This window comes from Pavona decussata, unplaced genomic scaffold (assembly GCF_977016875.1).
Source record: "Pavona decussata unplaced genomic scaffold, jaPavDecu1.1 SCAFFOLD_96, whole genome shotgun sequence".
NCBI classification, from domain to species: Eukaryota; Metazoa; Cnidaria; class Anthozoa; order Scleractinia; family Agariciidae; genus Pavona; species Pavona decussata.
In genome coordinates, this window is record NW_028145513.1 from 148,861 (window position 1) to 170,918 (window position 22,058).

The 22,058-nt window shown below is 37.8% G+C and overlaps 1 protein-coding gene across 1 annotated transcript; it reads right to left on the reverse strand.

The window, feature by feature from the left end:
• Window positions 1-881: 881 nt before the first annotated feature.
• On the reverse strand, window positions 882-21,717 carry LOC146472766 (zinc metalloproteinase nas-13-like). The gene is made up of 7 exons (XM_085119160.1): window positions 21,699-21,717; window positions 21,343-21,414; window positions 4,438-4,626; window positions 3,812-3,944; window positions 2,884-2,990; window positions 1,894-1,965; window positions 882-1,090 (listed from the first exon to the last, which is right to left on the reverse strand). The coding sequence occupies exons 1-7, from the start codon at window positions 21,715-21,717 to the stop codon at window positions 882-884; spliced, it is 801 nt and encodes a 266-aa protein (XP_084975286.1).
• Window positions 21,718-22,058: the final 341 nt, after the last annotated feature.

Genomic DNA, 22,058 nt, shown 5'->3' on the forward strand with positions numbered 1-22,058 from the left:
CCCCTTTCCCCACACCACCGTCTCAGAAGATATATCGAAATGTAGATAGGATAAATGGGCCAAGCGTATCAAATATAAATAGACAAAATCTGCAATCTTTTAATTCAATTTTATTCAATCAATATCAACTCTTTGCTGATCTTTGTTGTCTTGGGTAGATTACTTGAATTCTGTTTACCTGGAAGAGATAATAAAAATACATTTATTTATTTATTTATTTGTTTATTTATTTATTTATTTATTTATTTATTTATTTATTTATTTATTTATTTATTTATTTATTTATTTATTTATTTATTTATTTATTTATTTTTAATTTTGGTTAAGTCGGTTGTAAATTAGTCCAGTGGCTGAAACTTCCAACCTTTGGTAAGCGAAAAAAGGTTAGAAATAGAGGTGTTAGTAAAATGGTTGAAAAGGAGGGAAGGGAGAATATCTGAAAGCAGACGGAGTCAAGAGATATTGCTAATAAAGGGAAACCAAGTAGTCTACAACAATTTGACACACAAAGTAGAAATTTTCATTATATTTGGTTAATTGTTCAGTGAAGAAGTTTTCCAGAGGCATTCTGGACAAAACTGCCACTGAATGTCAATCACTGATAATTCCTTTCTCTAAAACAACGACGCCATTTCCTTTATTGTATTTTGATCCGATCCGTTATGCCGCAAGAACACGATAAGGCTATGTGCGCAATTTTCACCACAGCTACCAACTGAAGCTATTAATAATAATTATGCTTTTAGCGTCATAATGAAAATGGTCTATTACAATGAAATTGGTAAATATCAAATTAGGAGAGTGACAGGAACAAGAAGTCCGTGAAATGCGGACACATCCTTGGACAAACAAAGGACACTCAATTATCAAATTATTTCTTACTAGCAATTGTAATGCAGATTGATTTGCTTTACGTCCAGTGGGCTGAGCCCTCTTCGTTGACCAATTGACACACTAGATTTCTTGGGTGCGATGGTTACTTGCCATGGCCATTTAGCAAATTCGTGTTTTCCATAATGCATTATGGATCCGTAATCATACGGGAGTCCGAGGGTGTCAGACGACATCTTCATAAACTGGCTGCGCTTGTCTAAATTAAAATAAATAAATAAATAAATAAATAAATAAAAAAGCACCATGAATACTAAGTTAACAAGAACAAGTCAGTGAGTTGTGATTAGGTTCTACTTTGTTAGAGAACGTTATACTTTATCTTTGAAATCATTGGCGATCGATGATGTCTGCTGATGACTGCATGCATGCCAGTAGTGCAACTTCACATCACATCATATCACTTTTATTAACCCTCGGATTTTTAAGAGCAGCTTATGAAGCTAAAATCTCCAATCATTTACCCACCCAACCATGAGAGTATACAAAGACCAGACCACAACACCGAAAACTACATCCCCTACTCTTTGCAAACAGTGAGTGGGTTCTTTAACGTCCCACAGAGTTATTTACAAAGTTCAGGTTCATGAAGTTCCAGTCATGGTGGATAACAAAAGATTAATTACTGACACTTGAGATCCGTCAAGGACAGCGGAGGCCTTTACGCATTGTGGCGTGCGCAATTAATATAGTATTTTACAGGCAGTCTTTCACCAATTTTCTACAAGTCAATTAACCAAACATACGTACATGCCCACTTTATCCTTTTGTGAAAAGCGAATGTTTCAAGTTCTCACTTTTTTCTACGTGGTTGCAAAATTTTACATGAGCCAGAAGAAAAGATGTAATTTTTGCATAAGATAACCTGAATCAGACGTAAATTCAAATTATGTCACGAGTGAACTACAGTAAGCGAGCTCAAGAGATCAAAAGCTAAGAATTCAGGTCTATCTTTCCTCCCATGACAAGCTTCTACCGTGCTTAACAAGTTAGGTATCTGACCTTTTGGAATATTGTCCCAGTAAATGGTCACATATTTATCACGGTCTAGGCGACTTTGTTCATGCCACATTCCTGGAACGAGGAAAAAAAAATGTTAATAGTAAACGGTACAGTTATAATTATATTTGCATGATATATTTTTCCCTTCATATCAGCGACTTTGTATGCCATTAGCTAATGATTACGAAATTATGTTCACCACCACACTGAAGAGAGGCAGGGTCTTCGGGTACCACGTACGAATCACTAAAATTCGATATATTTAACAATTATTCCACGAGCGCGCGTTGGATATGAGATGATAGATAGCCAACGAGGCGCGTAGCGCCGAGTTGGCTATAATCATCTCATATCCAACAAGCGCAAGTGGAATAATTGTTTTATTAAAAACAACCGAGGAATATTGCTAGATCTTACTGATTTCGCTGTGCAAGAACGACCAGAAGGCAATTTAATGGTCGCCATTTCTCGGCCATGGTATAATTGCTCATATACCATGGCCGCTAAGCCAATCAAATCCCTCGAATTGCATTATACAATGATGCAGTTTTTAATAATATCTATTATCATCTACTTGTAACCAGCAGGGCTTTACAACCATAAAATGTTCATTAAAAAAAACTAGTTAAAATCGGACTAAGATTGCCATAAATTTCTGTCAAGAGAGGCTGTACCCTGAATATTACTGTTTTTGATGACATCGTCTGACTCCAGGGGTGGGTGAGGGCCGGACTGCAAATTTGATGTGTCTACACGACATTTGTTCGAAAAAAATTGATTTACGAAGGGCAAACGTACTAACATAAACACTCCATTGTTTAAATAGTAGCGTCTCTTGGTAAATTTGCACTCCCCAGTCGCATGATCAGTTTAAACCTATCAGACTACAAATCAACTATTATCGCTCACCCTCGTGGTCTATTACGCAACTGTTAAATTAAAAATCAAATTAGACCCAAAAATGACGCGAGAGTAGGTGAGGAATCTTACCGATAGCGTGGCCGATCTCATGAACGGCGATACCGTGTCCAAAGCAGCCAAAACCCAGATAAATATCTTGTTTTCCACCCCTGCGACCCACACCAGTAGAATAACAACTGTTGGATAAAGGTAATTAAAAAGAAACCATAAAGATTAGGATAGAGGTGTGATAGTATTGTTCCTGAACAATAGTCTGTTAATTGTTGTTCCAACAACAGGCTTTTGTTAAAGAACATATATTTAAGATACCGAAATAAACGGTGAACGGAAAATTCGTAGGTGATGTGTGACACTTGAAAATGTATATCTGATTGGATTGATATAGAAATAGATATCAAAGAGTGTCAGTAATGGTTTAAAAAATACAGACTTTTTGGGGTATATATGCCTTCTTCAGTGTGTTTTTTAAACCATTACTGACACTTTTTGATATTTATTTTTATATCAATCCAATCAGATATACTTAAGATCCATTTTAACTTAACAGGGCTTCGTAAATTTGGTCGCTGGCCGGGCTCTGGCACGCTGGTGAGAGAAAATGTAAACATTACGCTCGCACAGTTCCTTGCCCGTTCTAAAACAATTAGGTCACACAAGAATATAAAAATTAATTTACATTTACATTTCAGCAACCAATGTCGGAAATTCTGCGTTCGTTGGTTCCGCTGCCGAGAAGCCTTCTTTTGACATCAATCAGCCAAGAAAAATGTTTCTCCGCTCATGTAACGACTGACGAATGCACGGATCTTATTTGTTGCAGTAGGGATATTAACTCAAACTGTCTGCCTTTAGCTAATCAGATAAGAATGTGGCAAATTCAATAACCATACTTAAATTTTCAATAATTACTTTTACTTACCTTTGCAAAGGAGACAATTATAACAATTAACAGCCTATATTATTTAACATATATTTTATAAGTTATATCTTTTCTCACCCTGAAGTAAAAGCACTGTTGAATTCAATGTAGTCCCCGCGGTAACCAGGCCTTACTTCCGAAAATCTCAGGCAAGTTTTTTCTTCAAATTCCTTTATTGCACTTTTGATTTTACGTCTCGTTATTAGCCTTCCTAGGAATTACGAGAGGAAATAACAACAATACAATTTATTTTGCTCGAAACACAGATACATGTACATACATAAACAATAACTTTAACTAACTAGGGCAATAATTATTATTAAAAACTGTATCATTGTATAATGCAATTCGAGCGATTTGATTGGCTTAGCGGCCATGGCATATGAGCCATTATACCATGCCTTGTCTTCTTATTGTTCTTGCAAAGCGAAATCAGCAAAATCTATAGCAATATTTCTTGATTAAAACAATTATTCCACTCACGCTTGTTGGATGGAATTGTAAGATGATTATAGCCAACTCGGTGCTACGCGCCTGGTATCTATCATCTCATATCCAACGCGCGCACAATAATTACAGGTATAATGGAGGCAGTATTGTTTGTTATAAAAATAGTGATTTGAATTCGTAACTTGGGTGATGGTCCAGTCAAGGCCGGGACTTCTCGAACGTCATTAGCAGGGCATGACTGTTAATCAACTTACTAGTTTTAATGGTGTAGTAGACTCTATTCCGAGGCCACTTAGCAGAATCCCAAGATGCCATTTTACGAGCCCCTCCGGCATTGTTAGGGTTCAGCCCATTGTTGATCGCTGCCATCTGATCTTTTGTCAACAAAATGTCACCTTGCCATATCTCATATTTACCCGCGAACTTTTTGATGTCGTCGTCACCTTGATCATGGAAAAAGAAGCACAAGGAGTCAGAAAGCAAAGAGATTCCAGAGAAATGCCGTTACAATTATTCTTTGCCTCTCATTTAACGTTCTTAGTTGACCTTTCTCACCTTATCCTCTTCATGGTAGAAAATATCGTTAAAGGTACTCACTTTCTACTTATATTAAGGGATATTTATAACTACGTCAAAAACTGTTTTAAGCATTTTAAACTTTAACTGACTGAATTACTTCTAATTTAAGTTGTGTGTGAATTAAAGACGACGGGCGCAGCCGGGTTGGAGTTTGAAAAGCGGACACTCGAAAAAAGATACACACAAGTGGCTAGTAGATTTCCTTACTAGCTAAAACGTTAGAGCGATACATCGTTAAAGTACTCACTTTCTACTTATATCAAGGAATATTTATAACTACACCAAAAACTGTTTTAAGCACCATAAACTTCAACCGATTGAATTACTTTTAATTTAACTTGATTTCATGTGATCCAAAAGAGATTTTCAAAGGAACGCCTTTTAACCAAAACTATGGAGAGTAATCACCTGGGCCCCCCCTGGGAGTTATCAGTCTAACCGAATGTACACTGTACAGAGACAACTATAAGCCAGACAACTATGTAGGCGAACGCGCATGGGAAATTCGCGATTGGCTTGGTTGAGTGAAACTGCGACCAGTCAGACATTGTAGTAGTGCAAAACTAAAGCAAAGGTGAAATAACTTCTCGCAATCATTTGAAAACGTCTCTAAAACGACAAAAGCGAGTTTGGTTAAATTTACACCCACCAGCATCTTGAAATGTTTCTGCGAAAGAGTACGCTGCAAACAGAACTATGCACAGGAACAACATTTTGATCCAATAGTGAAAGGATTCCCACACTCCATTCCATTTATAGCTTCGAGTTGGAGTTTGAAAAGCGGAAACTCGAAAAAAGATACACGCAAGTGGCTAGTATTTTGCTCACTAGCTAAAAAGTTGGAGCGATGCATCGTGAAAGATACTCACTTTCTACTAATATTTAAAAACGTACTTATAACTACGTCAAAATCTGTTTTAAGCACTATTTCAACAGATTGAATTACTTTTAATTTAACTTGATTTCATGTGATCCAAAAGAGGTTTTCAAAGGAGCGCGTTTAAACCAAATCTATGGAGATTAATCACCTGCCCCCCCCCCCCCCCCCTGGGAGTTATCAGTCTAACCGAATGTACACTGTACAGAGACAACTATAAACCAATGAGATCTCGAAGTAAATACAGACATACTGTAGGCAAACGCGCATGAGCAAGTCGAGATTGGCTTAGTTGAATGAAACTCCGATCAGTCAGACATTGTAGTAATGCAAAACTAAAGCAAAGGTGAAATAACTTCTCGCAATCAATTGAAAAAATTAACTTTTAATTTAACTTGATCTCATGTGATCCAAAAGCGGTTTTCAAAGGAGCGCGTTTAAACCAAAACGTTTTAGCAAAACTAAAGCAAAGGTGAAATAACTTCTCGCAATCAATTGAAACCCTGTCTAAAAACGGCAAAAGCGAATTTGAAAATTTTAAGTTAAATTTACACTCACCATCATCTTGAAATGTTTCTGCGAAAGAGGACGCTGTAAACAGAACTATGCACAGGAACAACATTTTGATCCAATAGTGAATGGATTCCCTCACTCCATTCCATTTATAGCTTCGATTCTGTTTTTATGTTTATTTTTTCCCGCCTGTGTGTACTTAGTTGGTCAGGCTGCTTTTGCTTAGAAGCAGATCTGTAAACAATAAGAAATTGTTTTAGCCTGCTTTTAATTTACACCGTACATACTAAAACGCATTTCGATATTGGAGAAGCAGTTGGGTTCTTATAAGATTTAGGATGATTTCACAGGTGATTAAACTAAAAGACGGCTGAAGACAAACAAATTCGTTTGCATTCTGAATGCAAACGAGAAAAACTGCCATCGTCTTTCAGATCGAATGTTCGTTCAGCCACCAAAAAATTGTCAAATTCATCTACAAGGTTGCTCTATTTAACAGTTTACGAAAACTTGAATAAACATAATAGTTAGCAAGCGTAGCAAGTTTTTAATGGATTAAATAACCTTAGGAAACCGAAAAATGAAATTTAATTCACAAGTTTCAGAAAAGATTTAAACTAAGGGTAAAGCGAACCGATCAGTTTAAATAAACGAAAATAATGAAATGTTAAAATGCGTACAGAGATTTGGTGAGAGACTAAAGAAACTGCTTTCAAGAGCACCACTCTCCCTTCATCATTAGAAGTCTTGTTCATATGAGTTGGTTTCTAAAACTTTGTTCACATGTTAAGCATAGCTAATTTTAGTTTATGACGTATTGCATCCTATGTTAAATGGTAGTATCATAAAGCCTTCTTAGTCATATTGAAATTTCCACAAGGTCAAAAACAGCTTTCAATAAGGACCCCATCACCTTAGTTTAATGTAGTTAACATTGGTTTCTGTTAAAAGAGATGCCTCAATCTTGATTAAGATAACCACCTCTTACATTAAGATGATTTCAAAACAATAATTAAAAAATAAAAAATTATAAAATAAATAAATAATTAAATATCGTTGGAAACTGCCGAACCCATTACTGGAATCAGTAAATATCCTAAAGAAAAAAAAATGAGTGAACTAGTAAATGTCATAAGAAAATGGCGAACATTGCGCTGAAATTAGAGAAGCAGTATATGTTAATAAACTGGCCAACCCATTGCTGTTATGAGGAATTATCGTACAGAACTGGCGATATCCTAAGAAACCGGAAGAACTTAATTTTGGGGGCTTCAAACCAGAGCTTGTAAGTATAATCTAAGTGCACTTGAAACCTACTTTGAGTGTGAAGGGGTAAAACCTACCAACTTGAACTTTACTTAGTGACCATGGAAACGTTCGTAGTTCAAAGAAGCCGAAGTACGCCGCCAAGTAGGGCCAACACCACACTTGAGAACGTACTTGACCAATAGGAAAAGGGAAACCAACTGAAAGCCACGTGCTGCGGTGCCAGGACAGATAAACATTTTGCCGTGAACTAAAATTAATCTAAAAAAAATCAAAATGAATGGCTGGAGATACGCCTAGAAGTTTGAGGACTCCATGGAACAGTCTTTTATATAAGTAAACATAAAAAAGAAGGAAAAGCCGATACAAATAGTTAAACTTACGATCTTATTTGAATTTCATCTTTACAGACAGCCTGAACCATCGATTTTCAGTTCAGAAGATGTTCTTTTGTTTTGTCGCCAAGTACTCGTAAACAATGAAGTACCTATGCATTTCCTGTAATGTTAAAACTCTCCGAGTTAAAATTAAAGACAAAATAAAGAGTAAACAACTCAAAACGTTTTTCCGTTGCAAAGGCTCCATGATTTTCCCGCGAGCAATCGCATTTCTGATTTTACCGCGAACGATGATTGACAGCTTGTGCTTCAAGTGTAAAGCCAAGTTTTCTAAAGTGCGACTTGAGATTTTTAAGTGCACTTGAATCAAGTACTTACTTGAAACTAACTTAGCTTGTAGTGTGAAGCCAACAAATACTGCAAGAATCAGAAAATATCGTATGAAACTGGCGAACCCATTGCTGCAATTAGTAAGCATCCTAACAAACTGGCCAACCCATTGCTGGAATTAGAAAATATCCCATCAAAACTGGCGAATCCATTGCTGTTATGAGGATTATCGTACAGAACTGGCGATATCCTAAGAAACCGGAAGAACCTAATACTGGAATTAGAAAATATCGTATGAAACTGGCGGACTCATTGCTGCAATTAGTAAACATCCTAACAAACTGGCCAACCCATTGCTGGAATTAGAAAATATCCCAACAAAACGGGCGAATCCATTGCTGTGATAGATAAATGTCATAGGAAAATGGCCAACCCATTGCTGGTGCTAGTAAATATCTTTAGAAACTGGCGACCCAATGCTGGAATTCTTAAATATCGTAAGAAAGTTGCAAATCTATCGCTGGAATTCGTAAATTTTGACGGAAACTCGTTACTGGGGGATCAATTGCTCAAATTGGGAAATATCGTAAGAAAAGCGGCGAGCCGGAACCCATTGCTGAAATAAGTAAACTAGCGAACCCATTGCTGGAATAAGTTAATATCAGTCGTAAAAAAATTGTGACCCCAAAGCTGGAATTTGTAAATGTCACAAGGAATTGAACTGGCGAACCCATCGCTGGAATTAGTACACATCAAATGAAATTGGCGATCCCTGATTGCTGTAATTCGTGAGTATTGTAAGAAACTAGCGAAACCATTCCTAGAATCAGTAAATATGATAAGAAACTGGCGAACCCATTGCTGGAATTTATAAATATATATCCTACGAAATTGGCGAACGCATTGCTGGAATTAGTAAATATCGTTAGAATCTGGCGAATCTATTGCTGGAATTTATAAATATATATCCTACGAAATTGGAGAACGCATTGCTGGAATTGGTAAATATAACATAACATAACATTAAATTCAGGAGGCTTTAACACAAAAACAAAAACATCCTGAATAGGGAAATCGTGAGGTTAACCCTATACAAAAACAATTTCCCTAACTAAAAACTTGCAAAAATATTTTGAAATTTCTAGAATTAGATAAAATTCGATGGCTATTGATTCAATAAATATTCAAGTAAATTTTAAGTCTACTCTAAAAAACGGCAGATAATGGAGACATTTAGCACCAGGCTTTTCGGCAAAAACCTCAGACGGCGAACGGCTAGACATCACGTGACAAGGCTCTGACGTTATGTTTGCGGTTTTCAAGGTGCGTTTTCAACGTGGAGAGGTTGGTTTTCACGTAAGTAATTTACCTCAGCGATTTGAGTCGTACTTTTCAATTTTTTGAAACGTAAAAATGTTAGATTTGTATGTAGCAAGTCTTTATGTTGATGTTTAGGTGTAAACTAATAGTCCGGGAGCATCTGTTTAAAAATCAGGTTCCGTGGGATATTCGTGAAGAAAGCAAGTCACTAGGCTAGTTGTGTTCAGGGGACCTAAAATAACAAGAAAAGTGATGTTGCCACCTTTGTAACTCGCACGGAGGAGTTTTAAGGGGTGTTTTTAAAAACGATGTCAAACCCCAGCATGGAAACGAGGCTATTGAGAAAACTGTGCCATATCTTCAATAAAAACTACTCAAATCTCCGCAGATTATTAGAATGTGTTAAGTGTGCCATAATATATGAGCTAGCTTATTGTTTTGCGGTCACGTGATCACTGTGACATGAAAACGAGGCTCCGAATTGTTGATCCAGAGTTGACAATGCCAGCAAAATCGAGAAAACTTTGAACAAATTACGTCGCTTTTTGCAAGGGTAAAAAAACCCATTCTTATTTGGCAAAACAATTAACTGGAATATTATGCATTTTTCTCGTTTTTATTATATATTTTCTCGAATGAGAGCTTAGAAAAACCACAGGCATACCACCCCAGATAAACACCATCTCTGGTTCTTGAATTAGTATATTTGTGCCTTTTTTGCACAAAATATCATCGAGCCTTATGGAAAAAATATGTGTAAAGGAGCTTTTTGCCTCTTCAAGTGATTTCCTGGCATGAAATATATGATAAAATCGCATAAACAGGAGGCCATATTACCGTTTTTTGCATGGAAAAAAACTCCAAACACTGTTCCTGTGTTTAATGAAAGGATATGTTAGCTATCAATAATTTGATATGAATTTTGAAATGCTTTTAAGCATTCCAAAAATATTTAAAATTAATTACCTGTTCAAAATGTGTTCAAACTGGAGACTTGGGCTTCAGTGTTCAGAGGAGAAGAATCTCACAATGATCACTTTGCAGGCCATTTTTATCCTATACCAGAGAGCATTTTTATCTCAACAAGATTCACAGATGGTTAAAGTGCCACTACGATCAAAATTTTGCATCCCTTTTTTTCTTCAACTTTGGAAAGTAGAAGTGATAAATACTAACCACGCCAAATTTTACATCGAAATTCCAACGGGAAGACCAGTTATTTTAAACGCAAAGTTCAGCTTCGCTGTGCCGCCATTACTCGAACGACAAATGGCCGTGAACTACATAGAGAGCTGGATCTAGTTGCACCGACAGCAATATGACGTCATACGCGCACAACAACATGGCCTGCTTTCGAATGTTCGATCTCGCTGAAAGAAGCCACTTCTTTTTATTTTAGTGGCTCAAGGGCCGTCTTTACAACGCACACGTATTGTGGGCAACCGAAAGAAACCTGATGGTGGTTGTTTGAACATTTATGGTTCTGAAATACGTCAAAAGGGGGTAATTTCTTCAGACAAATTAAATCGTCTTTTTGTACATCGCACCGAAGTACTTAAGTCTGTAAAGACATATCCTCTCGACGACTTCGACAGCTGCTTCGAGGGAAACTCAAACGCAAGGACTGCCATGCAATGCTACTGCCTCGATGTTTACTTTTCCAAGGTAAAGCGAGGGACTAAGTGAAGCGATTAGGCCAAGGTAACTAATCGGAAATGAACTGTTTTCGTGAATGCGTGCAATGAAAGCAAGTGGCGCGGAGTGGTGGTGTGTATGTTTTGTTTATAGCTCATTGTAATGCTTTGTTTGTCCAGTGTTCATTACGTCTACTTCCTATGAGTGTCATGCTTTGGGAAAATAAAAGTGCATTGATACTCCATTTTATTCAAATAGTAATAATAATTGCTTGTGGTATAATAAATATTGACAATCAACTGCCTCGAGTTTTTCGAATGCTCTCTTCGTACAAAGCACCCAACACATTTCTGAAAGACTTGTATGCCGACTGTAGAATACACAGCAAGGCGAGATTTTCGATCTGTATTAAATGAGCAATTGTAATTAAACTGATTGTGACATTGACATGAAAAATTAATCTCTATATATTGAAACAATCACATGATATGTGAAAGTACAGGTCAGAAGAAATTTGCAGGCAACTTTCCAGCTGATGTGGACCTGCTGACACTCCAACTTGCAAAATTCTCTAATGTGGCTATCACTGATTACTGTGAGTCAAGAAGGTCTTGTAGCAATCCTATTTGGTCTGTGTTATTAACTAATTATAATACTATTATTGAGCAATTTTTTTAAATATCACTTGTAAATGTGCTTTGACTGCACCTTTGTGCAGCCTTGCAGTGAATATTATGCTGAAAGTTATCTTGTGGGACAAGTCAAGATAATATCTACAATTTAAACCATATTAGTTTGTACTAAAGAGAACAAATGAACCAAACTGACAAAATTATGAGACAGTATTTTGTCCAATACCCTATTCTAAAGAGTGTGGAAAACTACCAGTGCTTGGTAAATTTCATCTTTGTGTTTGAATTATTAATTTTGTATTTGTCCCTTCTTTTGTTTTCTTGGCAAAGTCTGTTATATGGACAGCCAATTTTACAGCATTTTTTGTACAACATAATAAATTTCTAAAAAAAAGTATTGCACTGTTTTGGTATATACCAGAGACAGTGCAAAGGCGTCAACAAAGTCACCAAAGCACACCATGGTAAATAGGACTACCCATGGTAAATAATGCCGTAGTAAATCTCACTTAGCTTTTAGTTTAGATCTGTCAACGACACTTCCTGAACCTTAAAATACTGGGATCTGTATTATTAGGGTTAGTTTAGGGAAGCATGAAGGCATTTTTCACAGTTACAGAAGATACCTTGTCCAGAAGAATGGGCCAGGATCTTACACTAAGGTTTACATTGTACATAATGTGCAAATTTATAAATGGAAGGGAGAGGAGGAGAACTACCAGCAAATTTTTGCAATATTTAGCATTGATATCATATCAATATGACAAGTAGGTACTAGTAATGCAGACTGTGTGTGTGTGTGGTTTTTTTTAAAAGTTGCTGTCATACCCATGTCATCAAGAACCACAATGCCGCAGGCATGGTGAGAGTAGACAGCAAGACTGGCCTCTGACTTCAAGGGTAAACTTATCTTTATACAGGGAAGGTTTTTGGCCAGTGGGATCATGGCATGCATTCTTGTGCTCTGAGTATTCTCAGTGTTGTAATGGTTATCAGAGAGGGCCACAGCAAAAGGCATAACTTTAAATTTGATCTTAGAAACTGCCAACATAGCTGATAGGAGAGTCTTCAAAAAAAATATCCTGGATATAGGTCAGGCACATTAATATAAACAGTGAAGGGATTATGGAAATTGTTTACTGGTGGCCAATTATTTTGTTGGCTTGTTCATTGTGAGGGAGATTTGAGTGTTATGTCATAACAGCAACAACAAAAACAAAACAACCCACCCCCACCCCAAAAAAAAAAATAATAATAATAAAATGAAATAAAGTAAAATATGTGGTATTATTGGCATAAAAAATGGCTTTGATATTTAAAGCTGGCCCTGTTCTTAGTTCTGGTTATTTCCTGAAGGCCAAAGTAAAAACCCACAGATATCAACATCCAACATAAGAAAGCCAGGGCTATTTGACAGAAGAAAAAAGCTAAACAGAATAGAAAAACAACAAACACATAGTATAAGTATAACGCATGAAAATGTTTGTGGGGTCATGTAAGATAAAACTTACAAGATAGAAAAGAATTAAAATGAAGTTCATGTCGCTGAACAAAAACAAAAAATAAGCTGTGGTTTGTGTGAAAACTTAGGTTAAAGTAATAATTGGCTCTTAATTTAAAACACCAAAGAAAAAAGACATTTAATCTCATTTCTGGTAGAATCTCCAAGAATAATTAAGGTATATCTGTGGAAAGGATGGTCATTCTTTCATAACTATAATATTTCAATTTTATGTCTGTGAACATTGTATGATTTGTGGGAAAATACAATACTGTTACAGCACAGTGTTATGCTGGCTCTTCACACTCAACATGTAAAATGATTACAATTATAGTGTCAGTTTTAGATGAGATAAGAGGCTGGTTTGCTTGTTTCACTCAGATTCACACATCCTCATTGACCAAGGAACAAACATTATTAAAATAACAAATATGGATGAGATATGATGCAAGCCTACTAAGGTTTCCTCCTTAGCTGTCCTCCTAAACGTTCTTATTAATCTTTAGTTTTCCAGCCGCATTTGAGGGCTTTACAACAATTTATTGTTGAATGTTACTTGGACCGTGGCTTTAAAATATTAGGCCCCTCATGATTACTTCATTTACTGCTTGAAAGTTGTTGTAGAATGAGGAAGGGATCTAACCAGGTAATACCTGGTAGATTACAGCCCTGTAGTATTGTATTATTGCAAATATTCTGTAGATTACAGCTATAGCTACCCACTTTTCAACTGAAGTTAATTATACATCATTTTAGTTTTGTCAAAGCTTTATTGAACTATAAAAAAACGAGGATAATAGTTCTTTTTTTCTTGACCCATTATGCAGCTTTGATTGATACTTGCGAACACCATACACGCCACCAACATCGATCAACATGTCTGGAGTTATCCATCCTATTCAATAATTTGTTGCTCAAGTGCTTCTGCGAATAGTGATTAGGTTCTGTTTACTAATCCCAAATAGAAAACATACCCAGAATATTAAATAACCATATGTCTACCTCCAATACAGTTGCTGAGTAAAAAATGCCGGAGTGAATTCGTTTCTTCTTCGGCTTTACATGTAAATCCCAGGCTTGAATGAGCTGTTCGCGTGTCTTCGAAGCGTATTCTTTGCAGTCATACGACTCCAAATCCACCGCCAAGGAAATTATAATCCAAGATATTCGATAAAATTGTCCTTTAGATCACTTTTCATCAAACTGGATGGCGAATCTTACAAATAATCTTTCCTATTCACTTACTTTAGGACTCTCGATTACTGAGGTTTACTGAGTTCTTGCAAGGAACGCACGATGTTCGATGCGCGTATGACGTCACGCAAAGATCTCATACAAGCAACCGCATTTTAGAATGACCACGGGCGTCACTTTGCCGTCGGAGTAATGGCGGACGGGTTTTCGATGGTTTTCGGCCACTTATTCCCAGGATCAGTAAGCTTGTATAAAGCTAATTAATAGCTATTTTTGCAATTTCGAACTCATTAAATGGATTGGAACACGAAAAGGGCGAAAATAGAAGTAAAAATTTTCGTCGTAGTGGCACTTTAAGCAAATAGAGGAAAGCGCAAGGCAGCTGGGAAGTGCTCGTGACACGTGCCCCAGGAAAGCTAGTTCAAGAATGGTAGTGGTCATAAAATCTCTAGATCAAATTGGGAAAATGAAGACCTTTGAGGAAGAAAACAGCCAGATTCCAGAATTTCAGGTGTTCCGATGTTGTATGTAAATGATAGTGGGGATGATCACAGTTCATTGGAGCGGTCCGAACAGGGAACTGGAGGCTGCATCTTACGTTGCTCCAGCTGTTCACAAAGTACTTCTTTCCTCATGGACGTCTTAAATATGTCAAATGGATTCCACTTTACTTTGCTGAAATGAAGATGCTGCCATTGTCCAGACCCTGAGATATATGAAGAGTTCTGCAAAGGTAATTGGGTCGTCAACAAGAATCTGCATATGTCATTCTGTGCTTTGGGTGCGGACCATGCCCTAGAGCAAATAAATCGCTCAATGAAAGTCTCAGGAGGGCTAGTTGGTATCACCCTGAATCCAAACGCCAGCGCCAAAGTTTTTCTCATTGCTCCTGAGCTTGCCCGTCTAGCCTTAGACGCTAAAGAAATGGCTGAGACCACCCCGGAAAAGGAAGGCACTCATCAGCATACTTTGTCAGCTTCTGCGATTTCTTGTGAAGAGAAAGACATAGAACAGTTGGTAACGGCAATGGAGAATTTCTTTAAACCTCTTACCGAGCAGAGCAACAATCTCTTTAACCTTGTGAAAAAGGCTGCATGATACTGAGCAAAGTAAAGAAAGATCTTTTGGAACAGAGTGAGATTATCCAGAAACAGTTCGAGGCATTTGTCAAAGATCGACTCAATCCAGACTGAACAAACCAATCTTTGGTCACCAATAAAGGAAAGAAAGCTCCAGACATGGAAAACCACGAGGAAGAAGATCAAGGTTTCAAGTGCCGGCCAAATAGTGGAGTTACAAGAAAGACAGAAACCTGTTTGCACACATGATGGTGATATGAAAAGTTGACCTGAAATTGACATCCAAGAAGCTGTTGGAACATACGAATTTACAGTAGTTCTGATATCTATGTTTGCTACAGACGGAGAAATGCTGCACTGATCAGCCAAGCGTGCATTGGTTTTTATTCTATAGAAGCAACCAGCCAAAACAGATAAGTGAAGAACTGCAGGTCAAGACGCTGCTAGTCAGAGGGAAAGAGGCTCTGTGTGTGCGTGTGTGTGTGTGTGTGTACGTGTGCGCGGTCAAAGTTAATTATCATAAGTCCATATTGTAATTCTAATATAAGATAGCTATTTTTTAAAAGTGAGGAAGCCTGACTTTATAAGCCTCGTGGTTTCTTTCAGGTTTTCTCGCCATTTATTTTCTTTCGTCAATTTTCATCATTTTTTTTCCATCTGTAATTGTTGTATGTGGCAAAATAAATATTGTATTGTATTGTATTGTATTGTATTGTATTGTATTGTATTGTATTGTATTGTATTAAAAAAAAATATTGTATCGATGCAACGGCTGAAGTACAATCCCTATACAAGCCCCAGTGGATAAGAAGTTGCTCACACTGCGAAGATCACCATACATATCCCATCTTTGAGAAATATGGAGACAGTGATGAGATTCGCCTCATCTTTGATCCTGATCTCTGTCAGAAAAAAGTGTTTGTGACTGGCAAAGGTCAGAACCATTGCAGCCAATAGTTCTTGCTCTTGGCCCTACAAAGACAGCAGCACTACCGGCTTTCCATGCTGTGACAGGGGCGGATAATACAGGCTCATTTTCAAACAAGGGGAAACTTACGTGCTGGAGTGTTTTCAATGAAGCAAGTGAAATCCACGCATTGTCACAGCTCGGGACAAGTGATCTACCAAGCGGCGTGTCCCAGAAGGTAGTAAAAAAGCTCACCTGTCAGTTCTTACTTCCCAAGACATATATTTCCACAGTCAAGGCGTTGAGATGGTGGCTCTTCACAAAGAAGCAAGCGAAATCAGAACGGCTTCCACCCACATTAGCCGCATTGCATCAGGCCATTCTTCGTGCCCACTATTAGTTACTAGTATGGAATAGTGACAGGAACCCCAACCCAGCCTTGCCATCACCGAAGGACTTCGGGTGTGAATGGAAAGAAGAGGACAAGGCGTGGATTCCCGTCATGACAACACTACCCGCCGCACCTGAGGCCATCATTCATCTTGTGAAGCACAGGTGTGTCAAGGAAAGGTGTACCACCAAGCGCTGCCAGTGCAGGAAGGCTGGAATGAACTGCACAGACCTCTGTGGCTGTTCTGACACGGGCGAAGATATCGAAAATATGCCCGAAGACGTCGGTGGTGACTGATTCTGATGATAATTTGGATAGCGAATTTGAATAACATTGCTAGTGAACTTACATTCCACTCCCAATGATAAATACCCATGGTAATGCCTTATCTCCAGTAATAGCTGAAGCTCCGAATGTGTAGCCATTGTACAACGTTAAAACACAAGACTTTATTATATCTTGCATCAAGTGTGAGTATTCACATAAAATAAAAAAAATCTTAAAAAAACCCCAAGTTCTTCGAATTTTTGTAGTTATTATTTTTATAGGAACCAAAAATTGTGCTTTTCTAGGATGGGTTGCCTGTGGTTTTTCCGAGCTCTAATGCGAAGACGTTTATTATAAAAACAGGAAAAATGCGTGATATTCCTCAATTACCTCGCTTAATAAGAGAAGTTTTGTTTTTTACCCTTGCAACAATGGACGTATTTTGTTAAAAGTTTTCTCGATTTTGCCGGCATTATCGACTTTAGATCAACTACTCGGAACCTCTCGTTTTCATGTTAAAGCGATCACGTGACCGAAAACAATACGTTAGATCGTATGTTATCGCATACTTAATACATTCTAATAATTTGCGGAGATTTGAGCCGTGTTTATTGAAGGTATGATACAGTTTTATCAATAGCCTCGTTTCCATGCTGGGGGTTTAACGTCATTTCTTAAAACACCCCTTAAAACTCCTCCGTGTGAGTTGCAAAGGTGGCAACATCACTTTTCTTGTTATTTTAGGTCCCCTGAACACAACTAGCCTAGTGGCTTGCTTTCTTCACAAATAGCCCACGGGAATACATATGCTCCCAGACTATAACGCGAAAGAGCGAACATGGAGCTTTATGTTGCTGTATGAAAAAGAGCGCTACCGCTGTTCGCAAATTTAGTATGGCGGCCACTTCAAGTGATTGGTGTAACTATGGTGTAGCTAAAGCGGTAGAAGCCATAAACGTCAAACGCCAAACGCCTAACCTGAAACTGCCGTTTCTGGTTTTCCGTTAACGCAAAAACCCTGGTGCTAAATGTCTCTAATGATTTTGCATGTGCGACATATCCTGGCAAGTCATTCCATTTACTTACAATGCGAATAAAGAAAGAGTATTTGTAGCAATTACAAACCGCTCTTCTCAAGTAAAGTTTATAGTCGTGGTTAGCTCTTGTACAAGTACTTTTGGCAAACTCAAAGAAATCTGCAAAAGAGAGGTGATCAATGCCAAAAACTATCTTATAACATTGAACCAGAGATAGAAATTCTCTTCGCTTCTCTAATGTTTGCCATTTCAGTAAGCTAAGCGATGTTCATAACTCATTTCGCCACGTTTCTGCCTTAAAGCAAGTCGCGAAGCTCGTCCTTGAACCTTTTCCAGCGCCACAATATCCTTAATCAAGTGCCGGGGCTCCAAACAGGAGCCGCGTACTCAAGTATAGGCCGGACCAGTGACTTGTAGAGCTGCGAAAACACATCCCGGTTATTTGTTTCAAATTAACTTATGGACCGCTTTATGATACCCAATACTCAGTATTTGCCTTATTCACCGTTGCAAACACATGCTTGCCCCAGGACAGGTCAGAAGAGATGGTTACCCCGAGGTCCTTGGTGTTCTCTACCGATCTAAATTGCCCTCCCGGCGAATAAATAGGTTTGGTCTATCGCATCACCTCGCATTTATCCGGATTAAAGTTCATCCGCCATTTATTTGCCCATACGCCTAATCGATCTAGGTCACACTGCAGAGCAGGGATATCAACATCCGGTGAACCAATTGTGCGCTAGATTTTAGTGTCGTCTGCATAAATCTTGACATGTACAGTGGATGTCAAATCTGTCGAGATGTCGTTTATATAGATGATAAACAAAATAGAGCCAAGAATTGTTCCTTAGGATACCCCGGACTTTACTGACGACCAATCCGAAATATCGTAAGAATCTGGCAAACCTATTGCGTATATATATCGTAAGAAACTGACGAACTCATGGTAGGAATTAGTGAATACGGTAAGAAAATTGAGACCCCGTTGCAGGAATTAGTAAATGTGCTGAGAAACTAGGGAACCAATTACCGGAATTAATAAATAATGTACGAAATTGGCAAACACATTGCTGGAATTAGTTAATATCGTAAGACATTGCTGCAAAAAGTAAATGGCGAAAAAAAAAAATGGGGAACATATTTTTCGAATTAGTAATTATCGGTACAATCTCGCAAATCCAGTCCTGAAATAATTAAATATCCGAAGAAACTTGCATTTCGCATCGGCTGAAATTAGTAAATATCCCAAGAAACTTGCAAACGAACAGAACTGAACTAGTATTTACTATGTTTGGCTGTGGATGGTCAGGATTGAAATAGATTGCAACTTGAAAAACTTGGTCTGAAGTTTTACTAGTTTTTCACCAATTCGCAAATCACCAAAAAACTGAAGACAGTTTGTTCTTCCCAGGAGAAATCCCTGAGTGTTTTTCATGTTAGAGAAAAAATATCTTGTAAAATATTTGAGTAGTTTTGACCAAAACTCAGCGGAATCACCATGACAGTGCCCCTTTAACAACCAGTTGTCGTCAGCTCAGGGCCGTACATATAGGTGAGAGGGGGGGGGGGGAGGGCAGGTTCCCCCCACCCCCACCCCCCCCCCCCCAGGAGAACTCATATTTTTTCTAACATAGTGTTTGAGTTTGCTAAGCTATTTCTTGTAGCTTAATATTGGTCCGAAATTACAAGAAAATTGACTTATTGACTGAACGTACATCCCTTCAATGTGAATTCCAAATAACTGTTTTGAAAAATCTTTCGAGGCAAAGCCAGTACGACTTTTCTTACGGAAATAATGATTTTGTAATTTGGGCTGCCTGTGATTTAGAATTTGGAATTAGAAACCAATTAGAAACCCTGTCTGCATACGGGAGTAATAAAAGGTACTATAAACGTAAACTGGGCCATTGCTTATAACTAGCGAATAAGGAGGTTTTGGATAATCTGTTTTCTCCAGAACTAACAGCTGCAAGTCTTGCAAAATTCACGATCTCCCCAGTGGGTTTCGAGCACATCCCTGGGTGCGAAAAGTTCCAATCACAAAATAACAAAAAATAAATGTCTCCATTCGTATTTCATATTTGTTACCTACTTTCCAAGAAAAGTTGATGGAAAAGTTGTTAAAGAAATCTATTTTTTGACAAAATTTGAATATGAGGCTCAAAGTGGATAGTCGCTCTTATATACTATGATTGGCATCGCAAATCACCGACTCATACTTGTACAACTCCTTTATTTTGAGTCTCTCTATATTAATTTTTAACATTGAAAGACACATTACCATTACTTAGAGTTGCAGTTGTAATAAAGATTCATTTGTTTATTGTCCAGACTACTGAGATGATCCCGCTGACCAATAGATGCGCCATTCTTGGTCTTTATGGTGGTCTGCCATGACCATTTGGCGAAGTCCCGCTTCCCGTAGTGCATTATGGATCCATGGTCGTACGGAACACCCAAGTTATCGATGAAACCATGACCGTATTTATTGAAATTGTGCTTGTTTTCTGAAGATATAAAAAAATGCAAAGAGTGATTAACTAATATTCTATGTAGCTTATTGTTTGATATTTTAAAACAAGCTAACTTATTAAGTGGCCCCTTGTGACACGGTGTACATATTTTCGACTGGAAGTTGTTGGTCAAAAGATAGAAAATTTGCTAGCTTTCCATGTTTCATTTCTAGATTGACTAAAAATAGCCAGTAAAAAAGCATTACCTAGAGCTTTATTTATTTATCCATTGTTCTTGAACTTAACACCACAACCAATATCTAAGACTAAAAGGCCCAAGATATGGTAAGATTATTTAGTGAATAAAAGCGGTGAATTAACCGTAAAGCGTTCTTTGAAACTAGGAAAGATTGCATGTCTCACGCTATCAAACTTTTGACTGCAATCGAAAATTCGTTTTAACATGCATTCATTTTGATGTTGCCCAAAAGAAAGACCACTAAGTATTCAAATGAACGAATTCAGTTATACATTAATCAAGTTCTTAATGAAGAAAGAAATCGTAAACTATCCTATCGATACCTGTATTGTGTGTCAGGTGTGTCAGGAGTTTGGAAAAGTGCTTTAAGCTAATCAGATCACATTTATTCCATTGCCCATATACCACGCATTGACATTCAAATCCTAGCACCATGCAGGATTAATGTAGTTTAATGGCCTTAGCTCCAACGAGTCTCCTGTAGCTCACTGGTAGAGCACATGAACTAGGGAAATAGGAGCACTCCGATTTTTTTTTCTGAGTATGCCCATGTCACTTGCTGAATAATGTATCATTCTCACCTTCTTTGATGTTTCCCCAAACAATTTCCACATAGTCATCGCGGTCAGGACGACTCTGCTCGTGCCAGAATCCTGTAAAGGAGAGTACAAAAGACGAAATATCGGTTGGAGGAAGTTAGGGACCGCCTTTGTCATGTGTTAATATTTAAGACCGAAGTATTTTTGGGAAGTTTATGACTATGCGGGAAAAGCAGATCTTAGCAAGGGCCATTGAAACCCAAAAGGAAAATTGGGGGTAATCACGCGTTTTTTGAGATAATTAAGCAACAATTATTCTAAAAAAACAGTATAATACAAAGTAATGTATCTTTGAGATTTCGATTCCCAGCCTGACACTGGAAATCTTGTACTGTCACCTTTTCGAGATTTCCCCATCGACATGCAGCCATCGCTGCGGCTTTCTGCTTACGTCCGTACGAGGATGAAATTTTCAAGCAAAACACTCAAGTTTCAAAATTAAAGGCACGACTCACATGTTGTAACCGTAAAGCAGAAAATTAATCAATAAAAATGTAAACGAAAATTTTTTCTTGTGTTTGTTGCAACGAAGTGAAAAAAAAGGTACCGGCGACTTGAATCGGCGACGCCGGGCCGGCGCCGAAAAAAGCGCGCGGAAACATTTTGGCTGACCGGAAGTGAAATTGCACTTGGGTAGCAACCGTGCAGCTTAGCAACGAGATACTTTAATGGTCCCTTAAATACATCTAATAACCGAA

Excerpts from the sequence above, each read along its gene's own strand:
- LOC146472766 (XM_085119160.1), bottom strand. Across the intron at positions 3,945-4,437 it reads CTACTACACCATTAAAACTA|GAAGGCTAATAACGAGACGT; the intron begins GTAAGTTGATTA and ends CGTAATTCCTAG. Across the intron at positions 2,991-3,811 it reads AACAGTGCTTTTACTTCAGG|TTGTTATTCTACTGGTGTGG; the intron begins GTGAGAAAAGAT and ends TTTATCCAACAG.